Source organism: Mus musculus, chromosome 5 (assembly GCF_000001635.26).
Source record: "Mus musculus strain C57BL/6J chromosome 5, GRCm38.p6 C57BL/6J".
NCBI classification, from domain to species: Eukaryota; Metazoa; Chordata; class Mammalia; order Rodentia; family Muridae; genus Mus; species Mus musculus.
In genome coordinates, this window is record NC_000071.6 from 75,169,158 (window position 1) to 75,182,818 (window position 13,661).

The following is a 13,661-nucleotide window of genomic DNA, read 5'->3' on the forward strand; positions in this document are numbered from 1 at the left end:
TCTTTCATTAGGCATGATCGTTAGGTGTTGTCAATTGACTGCATGCATGGTGGGACACTCACAGTCTAGTGTATTATATTCCTTGCACTATAGTGTGACTTGGTGGTTTTCTTCATGCTCCATTACTTTTAATCCCTAAAACACAATACTTCATTTATGAAGTGTTTTTAATTTTTAATTTTTAAGCCGAAACATATGACATTTGACCCACAATTACATAAAATGCTTTAACACTTTTTTTCCCTCCCATAAAAGTGCTGAAAACTTCTCTTTGAAAATTTGTAAACTATGGAGAAACACAGGGAAACCTTCTTCTCAGAGCAGCACACATCTCAGATTCCAGACAGACAGGCAGACCCTTTAGAATTCTTCATTAAAAGATTGTTTTGCAATACTGATGGCTGACTCAGAGCCTTGCAGGTGCTGAGCACGGGATCCATGGCTAAGCTACTGCCTTAGCCCAGCGCTTTAATTTCTGCTTGCCTTTTGGTTTATCGGGGCTCACTCTGTAGCCCAGGCTGGCCTAGAACTCGCTACATAGCTCAAGCTGGCTTCATCCCCAGGGGAGTAGTCCCTCATCAGCCTCCCGTGTGCTGGGATTTGAGCTGTGAGCCACCACACTTAACGCTAGTATCGTTTTAAAGCATGGCTTTTTAAAAGGATCTAGATTTAGCGTTATTTTCACTTCTTGTTACTGCATGTGAAGCAAATATAATAATGGATTCATTATGGCATTTACACACACACACACACCACACACACACACACACACACACACACACACACTTGATTATGTTCATCTGCCACTAACTCTGCTCTCTTGCCCCCGCCCCCACCCGTGTTGGCAGAGTCCCTTCTTTTAGGCTAGTCCCCTTCTTTCCTTCATGCCTTTTTACGATTTGTTTGTGGTCCAATTAGCTTAATTAAAGTGACTTCCAGGAGGATGGGCAAAGGGTTGGCGGGAGCATGGGTCACTTACCAGGGTCTACATTACTGGAGAGAATGTCTCCCCTAGCAACTGCTGGCTACTGACAAGGCCTCCGAGAGGACAGGGGCCTCGCTGGCTTCTCCCCCTTCTGCCTTCTTATTTATATTTCTATTCTTTAGGAGGTTTTATGCTTTAGCGCATCTTTAGGCTCACAGCAAATGTACAAAGCACACCAATTTCCTACGTGATCCCGGCTCCCACCTATGCTTAGCCTGCCAAGTGCCAGGTCTTCCTCGGAGCGCACCGTGCTTAGGACCCGATGAGCCTCCTACACTCACAAACCCTACACCAGGGCTCACTCTGGAAGGACCTTTTTTTCACACGACCGTTTTCTTGTGTGCCACTGCAGAGAAACAAAGGTATCACCATGCTGGAGGAGATCAAACTCCCATCCATCAAACTGGTGTACACTTTGACCGTCCCCAAGGCCACGGTGAAGGACAGTGGAGAGTATGAATGTGCTGCCCGTCAGGCCACTAAAGAGGTCAAGGAAATGAAGAGAGTCACCATTTCTGTCCACGGTACCCACTGTTCTGTTAAATGGCTGCCGTTCGAGGGACTTGGTTGGGAGGCACAGGCTGTGGTTATTATTTACTGGGAACTCTTGCTTTCACAGAGAAAGGCTTCGTCGAGATTGAGCCCACCTTTGGCCAGCTGGAAGCTGTCAACTTGCACGAAGTCAGAGAGTTCGTGGTGGAGGTGCAGGCCTACCCGACGCCCAGGATATCGTGGCTGAAGGACAACTTGACTCTGATAGAGAATCTCACCGAGATCACCACTGATGTACAGAAGAGTCAGGAAACAAGGTAAAGGGGGCCATTCCCAAGTCACTCCCGTAACACCAGCCTTCTGAGCGCTGAGGGAGTGGCAGTACCAGAGGGACCAGCACCTGAGCTGAGACGTGCTTACGGTCACATTTTAATCACAGCTTCCTCACACTTTAAGATAACATTGCAGCCTGACGAGGTAATACATCCATGAGTGTTTAACGTAAAATGAGAAGAAAGGACTAAAAGGTTCTGTCCTCCAGTGGAGGACAGCATACTGTTTCAAGCTAAAGGTGAAGGTAAGATGGGATGGGATGCGCTTGGACCTTGATGGTCATTATACTTCAGCAGACATTATGAACTGATTCCATGTGTGAGGTAATTCGAATGTAAGTCTACATGTCACCAAATACCATTGTTTAGAGTGCGTCTGCCCCAATCCAAGATTCCACTGAGATAAGACTAGGGTCTCGTTAGATCTGACTGCAGTGATGGTGTTGGTGGCTCTCATCTCTAACCACTGCTGCTGCTTTCCTGCCCCCTGGTACCGTTAGTCAACCATGGGTCTCTTGTGTCCCTTGCATACTCAGCAGACACTCTGCCATTGGGCACCACAATTTCCCTTGAAGTTTTTGAGCTATGAATAGAAATTGCGAGTCAGAAGTTGCTTTATTTTCTTATTTTTTATTTTTTTATTTTTTTGAGATAGGGTCTCCTTCTGTAGCCAGGCTGACCTTAAACTCTCAACAATCCCCCTACCTCATAGCCTCTAGGATTATGGCTCTGAGCCACTGTACCAATTAAAGTCATTATTGACATGTTTCTTGAGACAGGGTTTCTCTGTAGCCCTGGCTGTCCTGGAACTCACTTTGTAGACCAGGCTGGTCTCAAACTCAGAAATCCACCTGCCTCTCCCTCCCAAGTGCTGGGATTAAAGGCGTGCACCACCATGCCTGGCTATTGCCATGTTTCTTGTTTCATTAGTATCACTATTATTGTTGTTGTTATTATTGATATATCGTTTTCTGGGACAGGATCTTGCTATGTAGTCATGCCTGGCCTTAGACTTGTACCGCTCCTCACGCCTCAGCTTGCGAGTGCTGGGAGACACAGCGTCTTCCTGGCACAGCTGACATTTCACGGGTGTCTGAGCAGGAGTACAGGCTGTAATAAGTAGTGCTGGCAAGGCATGCTTTTCAGGGGAGTGGTGTGGGAAAGCTGGTCATTACTGAGTTTCGAGAACCCTTCAGACCTTGGTCTTTCCGTTCGTGGGTGGATCAGGCAGCACAAGGTGAAAGGAGAAGTCGCTTTCATGGAGTTAAAACCAGTGAACCTGAAGACTTTCTCGGCTAAACAGATGTAGGCTATGAATGGCCTGGATCGTTTGGCCACCAACAGCCAGAAACCTGGTCGTGAAGCCAATCCAATAGCAGGCAGAGACAGGCAAGCCAGTGTAGCCTGCTTTTCTACAGGTCCTGTGCTTGTAGGGAATATTGAAGCCCATGAAATGCTTTCCCACATTTAATATCATTTGATAAATCTCAGAAAGAGTGCTCTGTGTGTGCAGTTATCGTATTTTATATGCATGGAAGCGGAGGTGTGGGGATCCAATAATTTCTACAATTTTGTTCCATCCAAAATACTTTTGTGTATTGGGATGTTTTATAATGAAATGAAAAGTCAAATGTGAAAATATTGTATTTATACATAAACACACACATACATACAGCACATGCAGGCGCACATACATGTTTGTCAGAGGATAATGTGGGGGAGTGAGTTGTTGCATTATAGCTTGTTGAAGCAGGGTTTCCATTGGCACTGCTGCTGTGCTGAACATTTCAGGCTAGCTGTCCCGAGAGCTACGATGCATTCTCTTGCATTTCCTCTCATCTCACGACAGGAGCGCTGGGGTTGGAGATGGAGATGGAGATGGGTACCACTGCATCTGACTTTTTTTTTTTTTTGCGGGTTCTGGGGGTTGAATTCAGCCCACCAGAAAGCACCAAGTTAAGTGGTCTCATTTAAAAAGTCTTTTCTTATTTTCATTCAGAAATGAGGTCTTGCAGGGCAATGGTAACACACAACTTTAATCCCAGCACTTGGGGAGGCAGAGGCAGGAGGAGCTCTGTCAGTTTGTGGCCAGCCTGTTCTACAGAGGGAGGTCCAAAATAGCCAGAGATACAGTGAATCCCTGTCTTTACAAACAAAACAAAACAAACAAAACACCAAAAACAAAACAAAAATCAAACCCAGAAATGAGGTCTTGCCAGAATTGTTAGCTACTTGGTTTTCTATTGAGGCTATGAGTGACACCTTCAATGTGTGGAAACTAGATCAAATTTTAGAAAAGACATTGATATTGACAAGAAAGATTTTTTTTAAGAAATAAAATTTCAATCATAAAATGAAGCTGCTTAAATAATCGGTGGTTATTTAGTCTCTACTTATGGAAATAAACTTCTTGTCTCTTAAGGTATCAGAGCAAATTAAAGCTGATCCGGGCTAAGGAAGAAGACAGTGGCCATTACACCATTATAGTTCAAAATGAGGATGACGTGAAGAGTTACACGTTTGAGCTGTCAACCCTAGGTATGTAAAGGTCGTGCTCGCTCACGGGTGACTGTCCCCCAGAGGCACCTCGGCTCTTCTCTTCAAAGCCTTGGAGGAGAAGCCAGACCTTGGGGTAGAGGCTGGGTCTGACGCATGTCAGGACCGTGTTGTCGTGCCTGAAAATTCAGGTCCATTTGGAACAGTCCTCATCCAAAAACTCTGAAATGGCCCCAAATCGGAAACTTTGATTTTTATCAGGGGAGATGTTGAGATAGTTTATGTATGTAGCCCAGGCTAGCAATGCTCTTGTCTCAGCTGTAGCCCAGGCTAGCAATGCCCCTGCCTCAGCCTCCCAAGTGCTGAGATTCTAGACACTTGTCACCACATCTAGTTCAAAATCTGAAACATTTTGAATGCTCACACGATGTTACAAGTGGAACATCCTGACCTGACATCTTGTGACAGGTCAGAAAATATTCAGGCATATAAAAATATTGTGTAAAATTACCGCTTGGTTATGTGTATGAGGTGTATGTGAGATATAAATGAATTGCATACTTAGGCTGAGTCCTTTCCTAAGACACCTATCTCATTAGGATCTAACTTCTGAAATCTAAAACACTTCTGGAGAAAAATATGTGCTGAGGAAAAATTTTAAAGTAAAGTATGTATTATAAAGTTTAAATTCTTATTTTAGTTTTTAAAATATTTAATATTTATTTAGTTTTGTGTAGTTTAAATTATTTACTTTAAATCAAAGTATATAAAGGTAAACTAAAACTTGCATATTTTTCAGCTTATTCTTTATTTTTATTACTATTATTATTATCATCGTCATTTGGTACTTGAATCCCATGCTTTAAAAACAAATCAAGGAGCTAGAGAGAGAGCTCAATGGTTAAGAGCACTTGCTGCTCTTGCAGAGGACTGGGGTTTGGATTCTGACATCCACATGGTGGTTTACAACCATCTTTAACTCCAGTTGCAGGGGATCTGATACCCTCTTCTGGCCTCCGCAAACACCAGACACGAATGTGGTGCCTATTCATATACGCAAGCAAAACACTTGCCTGCCTCTAACTTATTTGACTACAAATTGGTGAAAAGATCTTTAAAGTCTAATGATGGCCCCCAGACGCTTGAGTGAAGGCTGCTTTCATCAGATCCATTAGTCAAATCCCGAATGCAAAGATAGCTGGAGGATCTCCCTTGCCTTCCGAATGGAAGGACCCCAGCCCAGGCACTCCTCACCTCCCTCCGTCCAGATCTGAGTCATCCAGGCACAAAGCCCCCAAACACGGGCACTGAGGGAGCTATTAACTGAGTGGGTCTGTCCAGGCTGGAGTTGTTCTGTTCTGTCTTCCACAACCGGTCCCTTGAGGACCGTTCCTGAACCGACGGGACCCTTCCGCGGAGGGATGTCCCTCCACAGCCAGAGACAAGAGCTGCTCTGCCCTGACTTCTCCTTTCCTTTCCCAGTTCCTGCATCCATTTTGGATCTCGTAGATGACCACCATGGCTCTGGCGGGGGACAGACTGTGAGGTGTACAGCCGAAGGCACCCCTCTTCCAGAAATCGACTGGATGATCTGCAAGCATATTAAGAAGTATGGAAACCAGATGTTCCCTGTTCTTGTGTGGTCGGGATGTTTCTTCCATGACATAAAGGGCCTCAAGTGCAGTTTATTTCTTTGGTTGACCTCTTTTTGTATTCGCGATTCTTCCTCGGCCCAAGGCTCATATTACTCACAAACTATACAATAGGTTTCTGAAAGTGGATTCCATCTCTTGATGTGTGTGTGCGCGCACGCATGTGTGCATGTCCTCAAAGGGCCTTTATTTTTATATTTTATTCTCCATTGTTTTTCTTAAACATTTCCCATTCTCTCTTAGAATGCTCTATAATGTGAAGACAAAAAGAATTGTAAGAACCACTCTTGTTCATGGATTTTATCTGTATATGTATGTATGTATGTATGTATGTATGTATGTATTTAGCTTGCAGTCCTGTTGTGACATAATGTCTCACTCACCGTGTAGCCAGTGCTTTGGCTGAAGTCAAACGTACCATTCTCTTGCTTTGCTCTCCCAGGCGCTGGGGTTGCAGGAGTGCACCACCAGCCCTGCCCAGCTCACATTTCTTTCTTTCTTTCTTTTTTTTTAAAGATTTATTTATTTATTTATTTATTTATTTATTTACTTATTTATTATATGTAAGTACACTGTAGCTGTCTTCAGACACTCCACAAGAGAACATCAGATTTCATTACGGATGGTTGTGAGCCACCATGTGGTTGCTGGGATTTGAACTCAGGACCTTCAGAAGAGCAGTCTTAACCACTGAGCTGTCTCACCAGCTCCCAGCTCACATTTCTTATTTCTTACCATAAATGTTGTCTCGGTGGCTAGACTGGCAGTGCAAACAGAGCCGAGAGCCGTGCCCACGTGACTCCTCATACCCACTTGTTCTTTGGAAGCCAGGAGAGGGCACTGGATCCCCTGAAGGTGGAGTAACAGGTGGTTGTGAGCATTTTAGTAGGAATGCTGGGAACCAAATGTGGGCCCTCCATAAGAACAGTATGAGCGCTTCATGGCCGGCCCACCTCTCTAGCCCCTCCTCCACCTTCATAGGCAGGCCCATGAACTGTGCGCCCACACCTTGCTCCACGGCAACTACCTGCTTTCAGAAGGCCTTGAGTGCGTCTCTGCTGAAAGTGCAGCTTGCTATTGCTCTCCTCACTGAGAGCTGTGGAGTGACCTGGGTCCTGGGATTTCTAGGTGTAATGATTTAACCCAGAAGACTACTGCAGCCTTAGGGACCCCTTAGAAGCTCTTCCTGGGGTTGAAGATGAGGAGGGAGGATATTTTCAAAGGAGTGGGAGATTTGCATTGTTGAACGTGTTTGATGCTATCTCCTGAGTTTGCTCACAGGTCCAAGATTTGAGATAAGTAGTTAGATTTTGTGGATTTTATCTGCCTCCTCCACAAACCATTAACTTTGGTTATCCACGTGAGATTACTCCTCTTGAGCAGGTGCAAATGGATTTTAATGTGAACAAGCACCATAAAACGAGAACTCCCAAATCTATGCACCATAAAACAAGGACTGCCCCACCCCCCAAATATATGTAATGTTAGCAATGTGGAAGGGTCGTTGTGACTCCTGGTAATCAGATCTTCATTTGTGTCACATTCTCTCTAGATGTAATAATGACACTTCGTGGACAGTTTTGGCCAGCAATGTCTCAAATATTATCACAGAGCTCCCTCGCCGTGGCAGGAGTACCGTGGAGGGACGAGTGTCCTTCGCCAAAGTGGAAGAGACCATCGCAGTTCGATGCCTGGCAAAGAACAACCTCAGCGTTGTGGCCCGTGAGCTGAAGCTGGTGGCTCCCAGTGAGTTTCTCAGTAGGCAGCACAACTCCAGCTCACCAGCCACGCCCTGTGTTCCTCAGGTGGGACGTGGAATCCCAGACAGGGCTCACAGAGTGGCAAAGGTCCCAAGACAGTTCAGCCCTGTCTGGACTTGAAGCACTGGTCTTCCTGCCAAGCCCCCTTTGTTTGCCCTGACCCAGCTGCGTTTGCAGAGCTGCAGGCAGCTTTGCTTGTCATGTAGAGGATGACTAAGCCTCTGTCATCTGAGCACTGGGGTCTAGGGATAGAAAGTGAGGAAGGGGCTTTTGCCTCACGATCCTCAGAACAGGTGGGTCAGGTTTGAGTCAGAAACAAAGAAAGGAAGGAAGCCGAGAAAGAGAGAGAGAGAGAGAGAGAGACAGAGACAGAGACAGAGACAGAGACAGACCGAGAGACAGACAGACAGACAGACAGACAGAAGGCAAAATTCACCTTTACCATGAAACTTATGAGATGGATATTTCTACAAATAAAGTTGCTCCTAACTTATTGTTGGTCTCCATCGTCTTTATTCAAATTGTCCAAAAGGAGATCCTTGGAGTGTCTTTGGAAAGAAAGTCTTTGTCCCAGGGAAGAATCACATTTAGTTGCAAGGGTACAAGTGATTGAGGGATGATATAGGCCACCCCTAAAGTGACCTGGGATCCCCAACACTTCCCCACCAGCAGGGAGATAGGCCCTAGTTCATTTCTTTCTGCCTCCCGTCTTATTCTGCCGTCCACAAATAACTGACAAAATTCTCTACTGTCTCTGTCTTGCCTTCCAGCTCTGCGATCTGAACTCACAGTGGCGGCCGCAGTGTTGGTGCTGTTGGTGATTGTCATTGTCTCTCTCATCGTCCTGGTGGTCATTTGGAAGCAGGTGAGTCTTTGGAACCATTAGAATGAGAACAACTGTATCCTTCGGTGTTTGGTTCAGAGAAGGGGTTTGGTAATTCCATGGGTGGTGGGTCATGACAGACTTTCCTGGGTCCAGTCACTTTGGTTCTGTAGTGAAGCTCAGTTGCCTTGAACTCTGGGAATTCACCAGTTACCCACCCTGGTCATTACAGAAACCACGGTATGAAATTCGCTGGAGGGTTATCGAGTCAATCAGCCCCGATGGACATGAGTATATCTATGTGGACCCCATGCAGTTGCCTTACGACTCCAGATGGGAATTCCCGAGAGATGGCCTCGTGCTTGGTAAGTTCTTGTGAGGGTAACCTCCCAGGACCCCAATGTTACCTACATAGCTTGCTACGTACAGATCTGGGACAGAATTAGGGACTTGAACGCCACTCACAGAGCTGGATATGGTAGCTCACACTCTTCATCTCAGCACTGGGGAGACTGAAGATGGAGGACTGTGAGTTCAAGACTAGCCTGGGCTACATGGACATCTTCAACATGAGCTCATTGGGGCTGAGAAGGGGAAGTCAAGGGTCAAGAAGTTGTTTAGCCTTTGTAAGGCCCCAGATTCTATCCCCCAAACGAACAAAGTTAGTGCACCGGGTATAGTAGCATACAGTTGGAGGGCATCAGCAGACGGATCCTGAGTTCACTCTCATACTGGGTTTCAGGCCAGCCTAGGCTACATGAGACCCTAGAGCAAAATGCCAAAAGGAAAGAGTCTTTTCTTTTTTTTAATGCACGTGAGTACACTGTAGCTCAGACACACCAGAAGAGGGCATCAGATCCCATTACAGATGGTTGTGAGCCACCATGCCGTTGCTGGGAATTGAACTCAGGACCTCTGGAAGAGCAATCAGTGCTCTTAACGGCTGAGCCATCTGTCTAGCCCATAGAAAGAAAGTCTTAATTGTATCATTGGAATGATTTTGGCCTGACAAAAATATTGCAATGGAAAAAATAAAGTTCATTTTTATAACCGAAGAGGACTAGCTGAGAAGTGAGAGAACTCAGTGGGCTACAGTCAGTCCGTTTTGAGGAGTCATAAAATACTTCTTTAAGTATATGTAATGTAGGATGGAAAAATATACGCTGGTGTTGTACTGCATGCCTCTAATCTCAGAGACGTAGTATTGGGAGTCCAAGGTCATTGTTAACTATATAGAGATTTTGAGACTAGCCTGAGCTATATGAGATCCTGTCTCAAAACCCCCCAAACAACTACCTTCCGTGTGTGTGTGTGTGTGAACACACACACACACACACACACACACACACACACACACACACACTTTAAAGCAAAACATAAAAAGGAAGGGAGCCCTCTGGGGCTATGTCACAATCAAGGCCCTCGCCAGGTGCAGTTTTTGGCTATCGTCTGTCTGTCTGTCTGTCTGTCTGGTTCCAAAGTACAGCAGAGCTAGGCGCTTAACAGTCACTCAAGCTGAACCTGTGCTTCTTTATTGTATTGTCCACCACTGTTTCCCACACAGAGCTTAGGGAAGTTAAAAAGCAGTAAAATAGGCAGGGAGGGTGGGTGGGTGGGTGTGCGCGAGTGCTCGCTCAGAGGTGGGGATGGAGTAGCAGAGCCCCTGCTATCCAGCACGTTGCCTCGTCCTCTTGGCAAGGCCACATTACTGGAAAAGCAGCATCTTTCTAGGCATGGATGGCGGAGGTACATACAGACCGGAAGAGCGGGCATGTCCACTCTCAGTGTCTTTCTGTGCCTGGGCTGCCGTGATCAGACTGGCTTCCTGGAAATGCCTCCCTTAGACCACAGTCTCTTTAAGAGTGGACAACAGCTTTGATTTCTTTGTCTCTACACACAAAGAAGGGCTGTGCTGGCACGTACACCCCCCCATCCCCCCCCCCCCCAAGTCCAGGGACCTTGGTGGCACGTACAGCTTCTGGTCCAGGAACCTTCCTTTATGACAAAGAAGACGAGTCCAAGTGTTCAGTAGTGCACTCCTCAGAATCAGTGGCATTTGGAATACAGACGATTTCCAGTGGTTAAGGATTTGTTAATGCAAAGGTTGCCTCTGTGTGCATCTGAGAGACAGAAGGGTAGAGAACCAGGGGGTTGGGTAGAAGCCACGGAGGCAAGTGCACAGGAGCCCAGGGCCTGGCGGGAGCCCATGTTCACACCAGGGAGGACTGTGCTTTCCCCTCTCTCATCCATGTTTTCCTTTCCATTGCAAATGCCATTTGACAAAAGCAATTACACTAATTCCCTTCCCTGTGGGCTCAATTCTTTTTTTTGGACATGATGACTTGGAGGAATAATTAGGCTTACTCAACACAGGAAAAACACCCACCCAGCTGTACACCCTCGTGCACTGGCCTCTGCCAGTGAGGCCGAGGGGCCGGGAGCTGGCGGTGATGGCTCTGTTTGCCTACAGGTCGGATTTTGGGATCCGGTGCATTTGGGAAAGTGGTCGAAGGTACAGCTTATGGATTAAGCCGGTCCCAACCTGTAATGAAGGTGGCTGTGAAGATGCTCAAACGTAAGTGTTTCTTCCCAGGGATACTTTGAACATGGACATACTAAGTAATTTAAGAGTAAAATCGAATTTAATATTATATTGAGATTCTTTGGACTGTGGGTTGAGACTTAGCCACCCTCCAAAATTAGGTTTCTTTTGTTCTTATCCCTCATTGTTAAAAATCAGATGCTTTCATTTTTGGTAAGAGTTTGTTTTTTTGTTTTTTTGTTTTTAATCTTAAAGACCAGAGACTCTGGGGCTGGGAAATGGCTCAATGGGCAAAGTGCTTTCTGCGAAAACATGGAGATCTGAGCTCTGATCCCCCCAGCATCCATCTAGGAAGGCAGAAGTAGTGGCATTCCCCTGTAGCCCCAACCCCACAGGGAGGCAGGATGAGACAGGTAAATCCTGGAAGCTCACTGGTCAGCTAGGTTACTCAACTCGGCAAGCTCTCAGGTTCACTGAGAGACCCTGACTCAAAATATAAGATGTAGAAACAGTTGAAGAAGATATTCTGATGTCAGCCTCTGGCTTCCATGTGTATTTGTAGACAAGGGCATTCACACACACAGACACACACACACACAGACACACACACACTCAGCAGTCTAGACTGAGGAGACCATCTAGTGCTCTTCCTTTAGACTCTTGGTAAATAAATACTATTGAATCACAAGGTTCCATGTGTTCTTCTGAGAACCAGAAGTAGGGAGTTCAGTTGTACTAAAATCTGGCTTACTTCAACAGCCACAGCCAGGTCTAGTGAAAAGCAGGCTCTCATGTCTGAGCTGAAGATAATGACTCACCTGGGGCCACATTTGAACATTGTGAACTTGCTGGGAGCCTGCACCAAGTCAGGTAGGCGCCTTGTTCTGGGGTTCCTGGGAGTTTCTGGGAATCCTCTTTGTTGTGGAAACTTTTTGTTTTGTTTTGTTTTGGTTTTTCGAGACAGGGTTTCTTTGTGTAGCCCTGGCTGTCCTATAACTCACTTTGTAGACCAGGCTGGCCTTGAACCAAGAAATCCACCTGCCTCTGCCTCCCGAGTGCTGGGATTAAAGGCATGCACCACCACGCCCGGCTTATTGCAGGAACTTTTGAACCAGTCTCAGGCACAGATTGCCCTCTCTGCACCCCCAAACATGCCTCCTGAGGATAAAGCTCATACGTGGAGCTCACTGGGTCCCCCGACTTTTTGGAAGTTCATGGGTTCAGAGAAAGAATGGCTTCTTTCTGTTCTCCATTTTTATACTGGACTGTTTGGTACCCACAGGTCCCATTTACATCATCACAGAATACTGCTTCTATGGGGATTTGGTCAACTACTTGCATAAGAACAGAGATAGCTTCATGAGCCAACACCCAGAGAAGCCGAAGAAAGACCTGGACATCTTTGGATTGAATCCTGCAGACGAGAGCACAAGAAGGTAAACATGAGAGGAGCACGTGTGTCCTTGTGTCGGACTCAGACATGGAGAAAAGCCTGTCCTGACAGGTTCCAGGCCTGCAGATCCTAGGCCAGCACCAGAAGCCACGAGGCTGGGAGCCTACCTAGCCATCCGCGTCAGTGTGGATGGGTACACACTGCAGGTGTCTTGGGCTAGGTCATCACATGGCAAGGCTGTACTGATTGGTTTGAATGACGGGGTGAGGGGGGGTGGGATCCTTCTGAGAGCCATTCTCTTCTCTGTATGTGCTTTCTCAGGACATGTCAAAGGATGTCATTAGTGCTCATCCCCAGGACGAGTTGTTGGTCCTTGCTGAACCTGGGCCAGGGATATTCGCTTGTCTCTACTGATAAAACTTCCAGGTGTCCGTAAAGACCCCTGAGAGTAGACGGACCTCCCATGCTCTTGAGTCACTTAATGGGCTCCAAATGGGTGGTCAGTTTAATGAGTCGCAGGAACTGTGTGTCTGAGCCACATGGCCACATGGCCACTGAACCTTCAGGGGACAGTGACTGCCTTCCTGTCATGAACTTTTCAACAGTTTAGTGTAGCAGACTAAGAATGTTTCTTGTGTTTATGGGAATGTAGCCCCCACCCTGACTTCCCTGTAGCTCCTGGGGATGTCTCTGCTCCTTGTGAGGATGTGTAGAAGACAGAGAAGTAAAACATGAAGAATCGGGCTGGAGAGATGGCTCAGCGATTAAGAGCACTGAATGCCCTTCCAGAGGTCCTGAGTGCAAATCCCAGCAACTACATGGTGGCTCACAACCATCTGTAATGGGATCCGATGCCCTCTTCTCGTGTGTCTGAAGACAGCTACAGTGTACTTACATATAATAAATAAATAAATAAATAAATAAATAAAACCAGGAAGAATCATGGAGACTACCTTTTGGGGACCCCAGCTGGCCCTAAGATGTTTCCCTTCTATTTAGATGGTATCGATGTACGGACTCTTTAGAAGTGCTTGCTTACTCCTGGATAGAGTTCTGATGCCTTCCATGTCACCAGAGTCATCCTCCCTTCCCATCACACTGGGTTTGAGATGACCTGTGCGCTCATGTCTGATTAATGTTCATCTGTCTGTCTGGACCACCCCATGCACAGTGTGCCCATGGGGAT

The 13,661-nt window shown here is 46.3% G+C and overlaps 1 protein-coding gene and 1 non-coding gene across 9 annotated transcripts in view; both read left to right on the forward strand.

Moving 5' to 3' along the window:
- Positions 1-13,661, forward strand: part of Pdgfra (platelet derived growth factor receptor, alpha polypeptide) — a 46,885-nt gene that overhangs the window by 17,836 nt on the left and 15,388 nt on the right. For 7 of the 8 annotated variants that reach the window (XM_006504263.4, NM_011058.3, NM_001347718.1 and 4 more), the window contains exons 6-15: positions 1,338-1,509; positions 1,605-1,794; positions 4,232-4,347; positions 5,788-5,914; positions 7,510-7,703; positions 8,488-8,582; positions 8,773-8,905; positions 11,011-11,115; positions 11,842-11,952; positions 12,365-12,518. In XM_006504263.4, the coding sequence (XP_006504326.1) occupies positions 1,338-1,509; positions 1,605-1,794; positions 4,232-4,347; positions 5,788-5,914; positions 7,510-7,703; positions 8,488-8,582; positions 8,773-8,905; positions 11,011-11,115; positions 11,842-11,952; positions 12,365-12,518 (1,397 nt within the window). Of the gene's footprint in view, positions 1-1,337; positions 1,510-1,604; positions 1,795-4,231; positions 4,348-5,787; positions 5,994-7,509; positions 7,704-8,487; positions 8,583-8,772; positions 8,906-11,010; positions 11,116-11,841; positions 11,953-12,364; positions 12,519-13,661 lie in introns of those variants that run through there. The other variant, NR_144636.1, reaches the window with a different exon arrangement.
- Mir7025 (microRNA 7025) lies at positions 7,674-7,747 on the forward strand. Its single transcript, NR_105992.1, has one exon. It is a non-coding gene; the product is annotated as a microRNA 7025 (primary transcript).